The sequence below is a fragment of the Coregonus clupeaformis genome, unplaced genomic scaffold (assembly GCF_020615455.1).
Source record: "Coregonus clupeaformis isolate EN_2021a unplaced genomic scaffold, ASM2061545v1 scaf0124, whole genome shotgun sequence".
Lineage (NCBI taxonomy): Eukaryota > Metazoa > Chordata > Actinopteri > Salmoniformes > Salmonidae > Coregonus > Coregonus clupeaformis.
Genome location: NW_025533579.1, coordinates 272,034 through 286,005, shown reverse-complemented (window position 1 = coordinate 286,005; position 13,972 = coordinate 272,034). Strand labels below are relative to the sequence as shown.

The 13,972-nt window shown below is 45.1% G+C and overlaps 1 protein-coding gene across 1 annotated transcript; it reads left to right on the top strand.

Annotated features, from left to right (window-relative positions):
- The first annotated feature begins 344 nt into the window (after positions 1-344).
- On the top strand, positions 345-13,079 carry LOC121548596 (putative tetratricopeptide repeat protein 41). Its single transcript, XM_045213550.1, has 17 exons — positions 345-566; positions 2,573-3,412; positions 3,621-3,807; positions 3,984-4,201; positions 6,965-7,128; positions 7,281-7,764; positions 7,935-8,174; positions 8,416-8,605; positions 8,970-9,163; positions 9,281-9,340; positions 9,468-9,598; positions 9,971-10,160; positions 10,321-10,471; positions 10,654-10,809; positions 11,778-11,914; positions 12,079-12,205; positions 12,337-13,079. Exons 2-17 carry the CDS (start codon positions 2,608-2,610, stop codon positions 12,953-12,955), a joined length of 4,053 nt encoding a protein of 1,350 aa, XP_045069485.1. The 5' UTR covers positions 345-566; positions 2,573-2,607; the 3' UTR covers positions 12,956-13,079.
- The last annotated feature ends 893 nt before the right edge of the window (positions 13,080-13,972 follow it).

Here is a 13,972-nt window from a genome sequence, read left to right as displayed (position 1 = left end):
TGAAGTGGACTTATAGCTGCTCCCCACGCACAACAACAACCAATGGCAGAAGCTTTCGTCGCTTCAATCTTCCAATCGTAGTATTACGTGTCAGATTGTACAAGTTCAAAGCGTGGCTAGTTTCCATTGGCCGAATTACACGTTAAACAAAGATTTAGTTATCATATAAAGCGATAAAATCATGTCTGATACATTGCAACACGTCATTTAAAATAGATACATTCGTCAGCACTGTTGAAACATTGTTTTTGACATCGTTACAGTGTAAGAATTTATGATAGGCTCATCTGGAAGCCCATACGTTCCCCTTGACTACCACTGTTGCTATGGCTTGCCAGGCACAACTTCTCAGCGAAGTACCAGGCATGCATTGGCATCGAGGATGTAGCTGTACTAAAACGAACAAGCCCCTCAGACTACCTACAAATATGCTTTTAGTTTGCCAACTCTACAGATAGCCATTCAGATTTTATTTGTAATTTGATCCATTTTAATCGGGATCACGCACACAGCCTTGTGATCTGGCAATCCTCTCTGGGACAAACTCTTGGCCACTACTAGTACAGGTATCAAAACTTTTATGGAATTTTGTTTGTCAACTATTGTCCATTCACACGTTGTGGCATACTTTGTGTGTGTCCACAGGTGCTTGTGTGTGCATCTCTGCTTTGATTTATGAAATAAGTATATTTGGAATAGCTACTAAGCTATTTCAAATGCCAGCATTCACTTGTTTGTGGGATTGTCACGGGTTGTAGACCTCAACACAACATATTTGGTGTGGAATAGACCCTCCCCTTTCTTTTTCATGTGATCAGAGTTTTTCTCCTTCCTCACATTGAAACCATGACAGCGGCTGAGTTGCAGACACTACTCACCAACCTCTCCCCTGCTAACAACATTCAGCTGCTCCTCTACATTGAATTAAACTAATTCTCCCTCATCTTCAGTCTCACAGTGATTGACAGTTTCAACTCCTCCACCCGTAACTCTTTCAACTGCAACTGCACCTCTGGAATCCCTGATTCCCCTGATTACACCGACTGGCACCATGATCACTGGAGTGGTCCTAGCTCTCTGCTATCTTCTGGGCATAACATAGCAGTGAACGCAGATACAACTTGAGTATGAAACTGTTCTTGAGCCTGGCGTGTCAGATATGCTGAGCCTGCTAATATGCGTGCGGGTCTATGGAATACTTCAGCTGGGACTTGGGCAACAGTCTCTGCAAGCTCTTTGTCTTCGTTGCCTACTGCTGTACATTCTCCAGCATGCTGATCATCCTGTTGATGAGTGTCCAGCGCTACTACCAAGTTCTGCACCCCAGTGCTGGGCCAGGTGGCGTGGGGCAGTGGAGAGGTGGTTGTTTCCCACACTGTGGGGTGTTGTGGTTGTAATATCTTCACCGTTCCTGACAGTCAACATGGTGGAGGGGGAGGACGGGCATCTCCATTGTGTTAACATCTATTGTAATAAACAAAAGTATAGCCCAGGGGTGGGAGGTTTGGTGATGGCGATATTTGGATTAGTATTACCTGTCTCCCTCCTACTAACATCCTACATCCGCCTCCATAAGAGAGTGAAACATTCAGCTTTCTTCCGAAAGTCCAGGATGACCAGACTTGTGACCAGCATCATTGTGACTTTCATCATCGGTTCGATGCCATTCCAAGTTGTTATCATCCTAAACATGTCAGGACATTTGGCCAAGTAGGAAAACTTCAAACACCATGTTGTATTTTGTTGTATTTCTGACCTATGCCAACAGTTGCCTGAATCCGTTTCTATGTCTTCGCTTCCCATAACTTCTGCCAGAAGACTGGCCAGTCAGAAGACACCGCGAGGCAGCTTGAAATGGGTCCTGTCAACAGTCAACTGAACATGTAACATATCTGACACACACTCGAAGTGTTCATTTATGTTACAGGTTAGGCCTACAACAAGCTAGATGTTTTCATGTATTGAGCTTTATTAGGTGTGAGTTAATCTTAATGTATATATTTTTTTTTACAGTAGAACAGGAAGCTTTTATGAATTTATAGGAATTTTTGGATAGTTTTGTATTCTGCCGTAATGAAGTACTTCTCTGTATCTTTATGTAACCCTCTAATCACTCAAGCCTAATTTGGTACCAGAAAATCTACATATAAAAATCTAGATAACATTATCTCCTTTGTTTGAGTTCTCTATTTGTTTTCACTTCTGTTACCAATACTCTTCTCACAAAACATTTAAGTGTCTCCTGTGATGACAGTGAGACCTGCCTGTCCGGGTTCCACCTCCATGTTCTACTTCCTGTCTGGTGATGCACTTCCCCTCATGCGCCGTCTACCACAGCTCAGTCTATAGGCCTAGGTTACAGTAAATGTTGGGAAGTCAAAATGTTCCCCTCTAGTTCTGTAGATCTCCAGTCACTGAGCAGTTTTATGTGGGGAAAATGCACTGTTCCCTGCATGTCATGGATTTGCAGTGCATACTTACACCAAGAATACCATGTACTTGCCAAATACTGTAGCTAGATATCTAGTTGATGATAATTCCTGATATGCCTGTGTTTCATTATTTTGTTCAGACAGGCACAGCAGGTCACAGCTACAACGGCCTGAGATGGACCCACAGGGGGGAGGAGGCCGGGGAGGGTCGTACTCCACCACCCCTCCTGTCACTGCTCCTCTCCAGCCCGTGCTGTGTTCCGTACCTGGAGACCTCGCTGAAGAGTGGCACTACCTGAGAACACAGGTGTTCCCCCACCTGGACGCCCTCTGCCAGGCCAGAGGCACCTGCTTCAGACCATTGGACACCCAGTGGGGTGACAGGGAGAGCCATCGTCCCTCTGACCTCCCTGACAATAGTAACCTCCTCTCCTCCCAGCAGTTGAAGATCAGTCTAGACCTCATCACCCGCTCCTCCTCCTTCCTCTGCCTCCTGGGCCACCGATACGGCCCCTCCAGGCCGGAGCAGGACCCCCCACCTCTCCCAGCTGCTGGTCCAGAACGAGAAGCTCTCTCTGGGGTGGAGAGGAACCTGCATGTTGCAGCGGAGGGAGGCTACCCCTGGGTCCTCACAGGGAGGAACCAGAAGTGCTCCCTGACAGAGCTGCAGATCACCCAGGCAGCCCTGATGGGTGACACCAGACACTGCTTCTTCTACTTCAGAGACTACTCTGAAGTAGAGGAGGATGAAGACAGGTACACAAATGAAGAAGGTCAAAGGTCATTGCTGAGTGTGTTCTCCAAACAGACAGAAGAGGAGAGACACAGAGCCAGGGAGCTGAAGAACAGGATAGTGGACAGCCTGCAACCTGTAAGGTTCTTCAGAACGCTGCAGGATCTGGGGGACCTGGTGAAGAGGGACTGGAGGGTTCTCATGGAACAGCTCTATGGGACCCTGGACCAGCAGCCAACCTGTTCAGGTAAGTGAACCTGTGCAGCTCAGTTAGTTCTGTTAGTTGACCTAGTTCTGTTTACATCTGCTTTGTTTAATTCAATTTAGTTCAACCTGCTTTGAAAAGACGGTGAAGATGACTAACGTAGCTCAGTCCGGTTCATATTTATTGTGTTTTTCAGTGGTCTGCCTTATCTTCCAAGTCCTAAAGCACTGCTTTCTCCCCTGCTCTTTAGGCCTCCTGGACTCCCTAGATAGATGGTATCATGAAGGTGCTGTCCAGTCTCTGTGTCGATCGTTTGCCCCCTCCACCCAGACCACTGCTGTCATGGAGGCACTTAACACATTTACTGCCTCTCTCACTCATTCTGACACATCTCAGAGTCTAGCAACCTCAAGGAATTCAACCATTAAGTTAACAGGGTAAGAACCTTGGTGACCACGCTAAGCTGGAAACTGAATCAGTGCTGAATTACTGTGAGATTTGCCATACTTAAAAGTAGATACAGATGGAGTTATGCATTGATAGTGTTCAGATATTATTTGAAATCAATGAACAACATATTTTGACTGTCCTTCCTATTTCCCTTTGCCCTCAGTGACCATGACAAACGTGATTCAGAGGGGTCTATTTTCCTGCTCTGTGGTGAGAGCGGTTGTGGGAAGTCCTCACTGGCCACCTGGTGGCTTCAGGAGTTCCGGAAGAAGAACCCTAGAATCCCAGCCATCCCTCACTTCTGTGGAATCAGCAGCTCCAGTGTGGATATCAGATCTGTACTGAGACACATCACCACTGAGCTACGCCTGGCCCATTACGGTAAACACTCTGGAGTGTTATTGCCTATGTCTGTGAGGGATAGAAACTACCACAATAACATCAACCTATTCACTTCTTTGTCATCTAACCCATCACTTCCAAATGTAACCCGTTATAGCACTGTTGTATACTTACATTCCCAATTTGACATTTATTCAGAAATGTGTTTACACTCACTTACCTTTCCTGTGACTATAACCTTTACTGCTAGATAAGATGTACTTCATTACTGACTTTAAAAAATATATGTATTTACTTTGTGAGAAACCAATCACTGACCTTGTTCTCAAGAAAGAAACAAGGTCAACATTGTCATAACACTCATCTGGTCTAGACCGGTGAGACAGACTGATGGTTCTCTCTCATCTCACTCGTCTAAGTAACTAGTGTGGTATTGTTTATTTTTTTAATACTTTTTATTTATTCAGGGGAACCTAATTGAAACCAGGGTCTCATTATCAATGGTGCCCTGAGAACAAACAATTCACAAATCAACATGATAATACAAGAAAACAGCAAAAAAGAAACTACAAGATACACAGTGCCTTGCAAAAGTATCCAACCCCCTTGGTGTTTTTCCTATTTTGTTGCATTACAACCTGTAATTTAAACGGATTTCTATTTGGATTTCATGTAATGGACATAGACAAAATAGTCCAAATTGGTGAAGTGAAATGAAAAAAATAACTTATTTCAGTAAAAGTGGTGCGTGCATATTTATTCACCCCCTTTGCTATGAAGCCCCTAAATAAGATCTGGTGCAACCAATTACCTTCAGAAGTCTCATAATTAGTTAAATAAAGTCCACCTGTGTGCAATCTAAGTGTCACATGATCTCAGTATATATACACCTGTTCTGAAAGGCCCCAGAGTCTGCAACACCACTAAGCAAGGGGCACCACCAAGCAAGCGGCACCATGAAGACCAAGGAGCTCTCCAAACAGGTCAGGGACAAAGTTGTGTAGAAGTACAGATCAGGGTTGGGTTATAAAAAAATATCAGAAGCTTTGAACATTCCACGGAGCACCATTAAATCCATTATTAAAAAATGGAAAGAATATGGCACCACAACAAACCTGCCAAGAGAGGGCCGCCCACCAAAACTCACGGACCAGGCAAGGAGGGCATTAATCAGAGAGGCAACAAAGAGACCAAAGATAACCCTGAAGGAGCTGCAAAGCTCCACAGCGGAGATTGGAGTATCTGTCCATAGGACCACTTTAAGCCGTACACTCCACAGAGCTGGGCTTTACGGAAGAGTGGCCAGAAGAAAGCCATTGCTTAAAGAAAAAAATAAGCTTTTGGTGTTCGCTAAAAGCCATGTGGGAGACTCCCCAAACATATGGAAGAAGGTACTCTGGTCAGATGAGACTAAAATTGAGCTTTTTGGCCATCAAGGAAAACGCGATGTCTGGCGCAAACCCAACACCTCTCATCACCCCGAGAACACCATCCCCACAGTGAAGCATGATGGTGGCAGCATCATGCTGTGGGGAGGTTTTTCATCGGCAGTGACTGGGAAACTGGTCAGAATTGAAGGGATGATGGATGGCGCAAAATACAGGGAAATTCTTGAGGGAAACCTGTTTCAGTCTTCCAGAGATTTGAGACTGGGACGGAGGTTCACCTTCCAGCAGGACAATGACCCTAAGCATACTGCTAAAGCAACACTCGAGTGGTTTAAGGGGAAACATTTAAATGTCTTGGAATGGCCTAGTCAAAGCCCAGACCTCAATCCAATTGAGAATCTGTGGTATGACTTAAAGATTGCTGTACACCAGCGGAACCCATCCAACTTGAAGGAGCTGGAGCAGTTTTGCCTTGAAGAATGGGCAAAACATCCCAGTGGCTAGATGTGCCAAGCTTATAGAGACATACTCCAAGAGACTTGCAGCTGTAATTGCTGCAAAAGGTGGCTCTACAAAGTATTGACTTTGTGGGGGTGAATAGTTATGCACGCTCAAGTTTTCTGTTTTTTTGTCTTATTTCTTGTATGTTTCACAATAAAAAGTATTTTGCATCTTCAAAGTGGTAGGGATGTTGTGTAAATCAAATGATACAACCCCCCCAAAAATGTATTTTAATTCCAGGTTGTAAGGCAACAAAATAGGAAAAATGCAAAGGGGGGTGAATACTTTCGCAAGCCACTGTACCAACCATGTCATACATGTAGATGCATTGTTGTTCAGTGACACACATGGCCATGGCATAAACAGACAGCCATAGAGAAAGAGGCTAATAGTGCTTTTAGTATTTATTTTTAGTGCAGCACAGAAGGAAAACTTTAAATGAAAATTCCACAAAAAAACTATATTTTGGTATTTGTTTTATTAGTCCACGCATCATACTATGACACTTTCTATATTTTGAAAGTTCTATATCTTGAAAACTTGATTGCTGACATGCAAAACATTTTGGGACTGTATCAACAGTGGGCTAATGAAACAATTACGTCTTTGAGTGGTATTTTCCTTTGTCGTTGTTAAGGCTCCACATTGTTATTGTGTCTCTATACTAGGACCCCAGGCTGAGTGGAGGGAAGGGTTGTTATTGTGTCTCTATACTAGGCCCCCAGGCTGAGTGGAGTGAAGGGTTGTTATTGTGTCTCTATACTAGGCCCCCAGGCTGAGTGGAGTGAAGGGTTGTTATTGTGTCTCTATACTAGGTCCCCAGGCTGAGTGGAGTGAAGGGTTGTTATTGTGTCTCTATACTAGGCCCCCAGGCTGAGTGGAGTGAAGGGTTGTTATTGTGTCTCTATACTAGGTCCCCAGGCTGAGTGGAGTGAAGGGTTGCAGCATCATGTAAAGCCCAGGTCATTCCATGTTGTGGTTCAGGCCTTCTCTGCTGCGGCTGCTCTAGGACCCTGTGTTCTGGTTCTGGATGGACTGGACAGACTGACCGGGTCCCTCGGGCTCTCAATGCAGGAGGTAATGCCTTACTTTGCCCAGACCACTACCAGTGGTGGTTCTTGTACAGTGTATTTTACATTGATAGCATTCAAAGAAATCCAGATGAAAACCAAAGCATATTATTTTATATAGTGAACATGAATTAATAACGTTTATTAATTCATTGTCAGGTGAAGGACCTACGCTGGCTCCCTGACCTTTTGCCTCCCCAGTGTAAGCTCCTCATCACAGCGACCTCCACAGACCTCACCTACCAGAGGCTGACCCTCCGCAAAGACGTTCACACCCTCCCCTTGCCCGGCCTGTCAGACCCCTGGGTCCGCCGCAGCGTCCTACTCCAACACCTTACCCTGCCCTGCCTGGAGCCACACAGGACCCTGCTGCAATTCATCTTGGGGACCACTACCAAGCTGGGAATGGGTCGCCTGCCGCTGTTCCTGGCGGTGGTGGCTAGCGAACTGCAGACGTGCTGTGTCCTGAGGGGAAAGGAGGAGGAGGAGGAGTTGATAGAGGAGTATGTAGAGGTGGATTCTATGGCAGAGCTGTGGGCCAGGGTGATTCAGCGCTGGATCAATGACTATGGTGGGGTCAATGAGTGTACGGCCAGTCCAGCCAAAGGGACAGGAGGACCTACCTCTCAGGTGTCCAAGATAGGTGGGATCATCTTTACCCTCTCTAATGATTCAGTTGTGATAGAAAAATTGCCGTACAGCAAGAATCGCCACTGTAATGTCTTCTCAATAAAGGTCAAGAATTAACATTATTAGTTAGGCACTCTCTATGATGAGTTGTTGTATCTAACCTTACTCCCTCCTTCTCTCCAGATCTCAGAGGCTGGGTATGGGACACTCTATGCCTGGTTCACCTCTCCCATGCTGGGCTGACTGAGGAGCAGGTCCTGGTTCTGCTGGAGGTTCTTGGTTACCCTGGGTCTATACGGGTTCTACCTCTGGAGTGGGCCCGGTTCCGCACTGCTGCTGGGCCCTGGGTACAGGAGAGACCCAATGGAACACTGAGCCTCACCCACCAATCACTGGGCCAAGCCATGGACCTCCTCCTGCTGAGTGAGTGGCAGACTGGAGCAGAAGTTACAAACATAGAAATAGAAAGCATAGAATGGACATTCTACAATGGCCTTCATTTGTTGGTCCTTCCAACATGGTGGTGCTTTTTACTTGGTTGATCATCTTTGTCTAACAATGAAAGTGGAGTATCTGCATGTAAGTGGAACTCTTTGGCACTAAGGAGTCCAACTATGACCAATCATTTACACTTCTGCTAAGTCTTATGCTTTTTGCTCTGTAGGGGTCCGGCCCGGTAAAGGTCCAGGGGGCTTGAGGAAGACCAGACGGGGCTACCATCTCAGCCTGGCCCAGTTCTTCCAGAGGCAGGGCAGGGAGATCTGTAGCTGGCCTCAGATCCTGGAGGAGCTCCCCTGGCACCTGGAGCAGAGTGAGGCCTGGAGGGAGCTACACACCTTCTTCATAGATCCACAGTAAATAATAATATGCCATTTAGCAGACGCTTTTATCCAAAGCGACCTACAGTCATGTGCGCATACATTTTTACGTATGGGTGGTCCCGGAGATCGAACCCACTACCCTGGCGTTACAAGCGCCGTGCTCTACCAGCTGAGCTACAGAGGACCACAGTAAGAGCATGGATATACACCTCACCCATAAGGACACTAGGGGTACACACAGTTACTGTTGGGTAAAATAGTTTAGCTGCAGATTAACTGTCATCATATATTTAACTTAACACTTAAAAACTGTGTGAGCCTTTTTATTGGATTACAGATTCACATGTTTATCCATCATTTATTTACATAAAGGTATCTACATACTCTCTATCCCTAGGACTGTAGAGCACCTGTCTACAAGTTGGAGCCAGTCTTCTCAGCTGAGAATAGATGTTGTCAGGTACTGGACTCTCCTGATCCTCAGAGGTTATGACCCCTACACCTCATACCGGAGCCTGCTTGGTAAGGGATGCCACCCTCCTACTCTTAACCAATCAGGGCGATGGGCATTCCCTCCTGCTACACATACAGGTAAAATCGTCATGGCTACACATTTCAACACGAATTCAGTGGTGATCAGTTCTAACGTCATAAAATTGTAGATATACCATCCATAAATAATGTAGCTATTGTCTCCATTCAATCCAGAGCAGAGAGAGGTACACAGCAACAGGGCCTTCATGACTGAGTCCCAAAGTGACGGCAACGGTAATTATTCATCACTGATAACAAATTGATTATTGATGATGTCTAAGGGATCTGTTACCAGTCATCATCACTGATCCTATGTGACCAGTGATGATGACTGTTTTTGTTGTTTGTTCCCCACCTGTAGGAAATGGTTGTCAGTGGGATCCAGGTGTGAAAGGGAGAGTGGAGTTGTTGGTCTCTGAGTTGCTGCTCTGTCTGAACAGGAAGGGGGAAGCAGAACAGCTCCTACTGCAGGCTGAGAACACACTCACACAGGTGAAGTAGACCCACCACTCACTCGTAAAGGGAAACCACTCAAAATGGATATTTTTGTATTTTATTTTCATTAGTCCACTGTTGATACCGGCTACATCATCATGATAATGCAAAATATATTGAAAACGTAACTGCTGACATGCAAAACATTTGAGACTGTATCAACAGTGGACTAATTTAAAAAATACCAAAATATTGTTTTTGAGTGGATTTTCCCTTTAAATACTAGCCACTATGCTTTACATGAACACTGTAATTGCTCTAGTAATACCATTTTATGTTCTTAATGTATAGACTTTCACTCCATTATGAAAGGCTTTCATTCAGCCTGCTGAAATGATCGCACTGCTTCCCAATTTCCTGTCATTTCAGGCTGGTGAGAAGGACAGAGACAGGGAGAGTGTGATGTTACTGCTTACAGTGCGGCAGACTTTGGCTGAGCTCTATGTGGAGATGGACCAGCACAGAGAGGCAGAGACACACTGTAGATCAGCTCTGGAGAGCGCCCAGACTCTGACCACTACCTGCCTTGAGAGATATGAGGGAATCACTGTTAGAAAGGGTATTTGTCCAGAGAGTTGGGGCACTATGGGTCTCAGGTTTTTAAATAAGCAACCCGATGATATATATTTTAATTAAAAAAGTAATATTTTAATTCACAAAGTAAGTAAATGCTTTTAGTGGGCTGAAATGATATGTATTTCATGTATCGCCCCTATCAGGTAAGTTGCTTTGTGTACTCTGCCAGCTGCTGTTTGCAGACGGCCGAACCATCGAGGCCTCTCAGATCCTCAGTGACATCATCAATATGGGACACCACAAACTCCACCTGTGTGCTGAGGCCACTGTATCACTGCTCTGTGGTATACACAGGTGTGTATTAAATAGCATAAATAGGTACAGTCTCATGTGACATATCTATACTTCACATGTTCAGCTACAGGTGTATGTTTGTATGTCTTTTGCTGTTTTTAGACCTAATTCCCATGTGAATTACTTTTGATACTGTATGACTCAATTTAGGCAAGCTTAGATTGTATTTTTTTATGTGACAGACTAATAAGCCTGCAAGACCCACATGGTGCTGAGAAGCACCTCCAGGTTGCCTTGAAGATCAGGAGGCGTTGGTATGGTAGAGAGCACCCTCTAGTGGTGGAGGTGGAGGAGTGCCTTGCAGACGTCTGGGCCGACACCTGCGCTCACACAGCAGGGTAGGACTACTTCTCCTCTTCTAGTGTTCTTCTGGTTCTTCTTCTCCTTTTCTAGTGTTCTTCTGGTTCTTCTTCTCCTCTTCTAGTGTTCTTCTTCTCCTCTTCTAGTGTTCTTCTGATTATTCTTCCCCTCTTCTAGTGTTCTTCTGGTTCTTCTGGTTCTTCTTCTCCTCTTCTAGTGTTCTTCTGGTTCTTCTTCTCCTCTTCTAGTGTTCTTCTGGTTCCTCTTCTCCTCTTCTAGTGTTTTTCTGGTTCTTCTTCTCCACTTCTAGTGTTCTTCTGGTTCTTCTTCCCCTCTTCTAGTGTTCTTCTGGTTCTTCTTCTCCTCTTCTAGTGTTCTTCTGGTTCTTCTCCTTTTCTAGTGTTTTTCTGGTTCTTCTTCTCCACTTCTAGTGTTCTTCTTCTCCTCTTCTAGTGTTCTTCTGGTTCTTCTTCTCCTCTTCTAGTGTTCTTCTGGTTCTTCTTCTCCTCTTCTAGTGTTCTTCTGGTTCTTCTTCCCCTCTTCTAGTGTTCTTCTGGTTCCTCTTCTCCTCTTCTAGTGTTCTTCTGGTTCTTCTTCTACTCTTCTAGTGTTCTTCTGGTTCTTCTTCTCCTCTTCTAGTGTTCTTCTGGTTCTTCTTCTAGTGTTCTTCTGGTTCTTCTTCTCCTCCTCTTCTAGTGTTCTTCTGGTTCTTCTTCTACTCTTCTAGTGTTCTTCTGGTTCTTCTACTCTTCTAGTGTTCTTCTGGTTCTTCTTCACCTCTTCTGGTGTTCTTCTGGTTCTTCTTCTCCTCTTATAGTGTTCTTCTGGTTCTTCTTCTCTTCTTCGTCATTAATTGTGTCCTCCATCGTCTCCTCAGTAGTTTCTTCTCCGTCATTGTTCTCTCTCTTCTCTCTCTCTCTCTTCCTCCTCCCATCCCCTTCTCAGTAGTTTACTCAGTCAGTCACAGTATATAAATGTTAGTGTGGTGAAGATGTGACGTGTTCAGGTTGAGGCAGAGGTTGGCAGTGGAGCTGTATCGACACACGGTGCACGTCAAAGATCAGGACATGAAGCTTTGTTCCCCCACATCGCCACGTCTTCAGGCGAAGGGATGCAGCCTCGCAGTCACCTTGGTCAAACTTGGTAATTATTTCATTTTTCAAACAGAAGCACCACAACTCTCAATCTGTCTTACACTTTTCTAGATTCTTAGCAATAATACACAGAGTGCAATATGTTTAGCTTGTATGTGTATGTGTGTGTGTGTGTGTGTGTGTGCGTGTGTGTGTGTGTGTGTGTCATGGCAGGCAGGCAGATATTTCATGGCTCCAGTAAGACAGAGAGTAGAGAGGCTGTTGAACTGCTGCAGAGAGCTCTGGACCTGTACATCTGCTTCCTGGGGTCTGATCACACACTGACCAGAGAATTACAACAGTAAAAGCCTTCTTTAGCTCCTACACAATTTAAAATGCTAACATTTTCTTCTTGCATTTTCATAGGGTTTAAGAGAGAGTAAAGCAATTACAGGTCATTGGACCTAATGGAGTTGACCTTTGTCCTCTTAGGATTTTAAACACAGAATCCAGGAGACCTTTGACCCCTCGGGTACCCAGGTCCAGACCCCTCTCCCACCTCTCCACTAGGAGGCTAAGCAGTGGGACCAGACCCAACACAGCCGCACCCCTTCACTCCCACCTGGCCTGGGACAGGGGCGTCACATACACCTCTCTGGACCCCTCCGTAAACAGATCCCTGTCAGCCCCGTCCAACAAGACCCTTCACACACAGCCAGAACCAGATCCAGAACAGGAACCAGTCAAGAACCAAAACCACAGACAGAACCACCTTTCTTCTCCCAGGCCCTGGTCTGCCTTCCAGACCACAGTGTTCGGGCCAAAGAGTGACATCAGAAACCTGATCTCAGAACTCAAACCCAGACCTGCTTCAGCACCGGGCTTCCGTTCCATAGACAGGACCCGGGTGCTGCATAGGGCAGGCTGGTGCCACCTACCAGGCAGGTACCTTCTTGAGGAACGGACAGTAACAGCTTTAAACAGAGAGATTGGATCCCCTTTGCACACACAGAGATGCACACCACTGGTCAGACAGACAGTTCAGGGACAGGCACAGGGAGGAGAACAGAGCTCGAGAGACAGAGTGTCTTATTCTGCCAGGAGGCGCTAGAGAGAAGAGAAAGATCTAGAGAAGACTGCTCTCATGGTGACCACTGAACTGTTTTGAGTGTTTATGCTATTCTTTTACCACTTTTGATACCAATCAGCTGTTTTCTTTTCAATACTGAAATCTGTCACAATAAATGTTTTCCATATAAATTGAAATAAAATGTTTGCTTGTTTAACTGGAGTGAAATGGCCCCTATTTTGTACAGAAGCAAATATAATTTGACTTCACTTCATGTCGTCAAATGAATCATAAATTTTTTGTTTTCTATAGGGTTGCATCTAAATATTGATCAAATGTATGTTTTGTAAGATGGTTAAGCTCCTCATCCTGGTGTGAAATAACATTGACCTTTTCTCTCAGAAAGCAATACTTCTAGTACCCAAAAGTGGGTGATGTAATCAACAGTAAATGTATATCTGTCAATTCTCCACACACAACGAAAAGCATTCAGTGAAAGCATTCATTGAGCAACATGTTACAGATGCTGTGAAGTAGGACCAAGCAGGTTTGGACTTTACCATGTGGTGTATTGTAGAGTTAGGGTCATGAGTTCTGAGGTCTGTTTGTATGTTAGAGAAGGGGGATCAATGAGCCAATTGGAAGCTGGGATGATTAGGTGGCCATGGTGGTATGAGGGCCAGATTGGGAATTTAGCCAGGACACCGGGGTTAACACCCCTACTCTTACAATAAGTGCCATTGGATCTTTGTTGACCACAGAGAGTCAGGACACCCGTTTAACGTCCCATCCGAAAGACAGCTCCCTACACAGTGCAATGTCCCCAATCACTGACCTGGGATATTTTTTGTTTTGTTTGTTTTTTGAGGAAAGAGCACCTCCTACTGGTCCTCCAACACCACTTCCAGCTAAATCTGGTCTCCAGGACCAACCCTGCTCAGCTTCAGCGGCAAGCCAGCAGTGGGATGCAGGGTGATATGCTGCTGAGTGCACGCATGGAGCACATGTAATAGTAGTATTTTGTCCAAAAACGTTATATTTTGGCAAGGATAAGTGATT

Bases quoted from the DNA above. Each gene is read 5' to 3' on its own strand.
- LOC121548596 (XM_045213550.1), top strand. From the start codon at position 2,608: ATGGACCCACAGGGGGGAGGAGGCCGGGGAGGGTCGTACTCCACCACC. The intron at 8,606-8,969 runs GTAAATAATAAT...CTCTATCCCTAG, and splicing joins ACCTTCTTCATAGATCCACA to GACTGTAGAGCACCTGTCTA. The intron at 10,810-11,777 runs GTAGGACTACTT...TGACGTGTTCAG, and splicing joins ACCTGCGCTCACACAGCAGG to GTTGAGGCAGAGGTTGGCAG.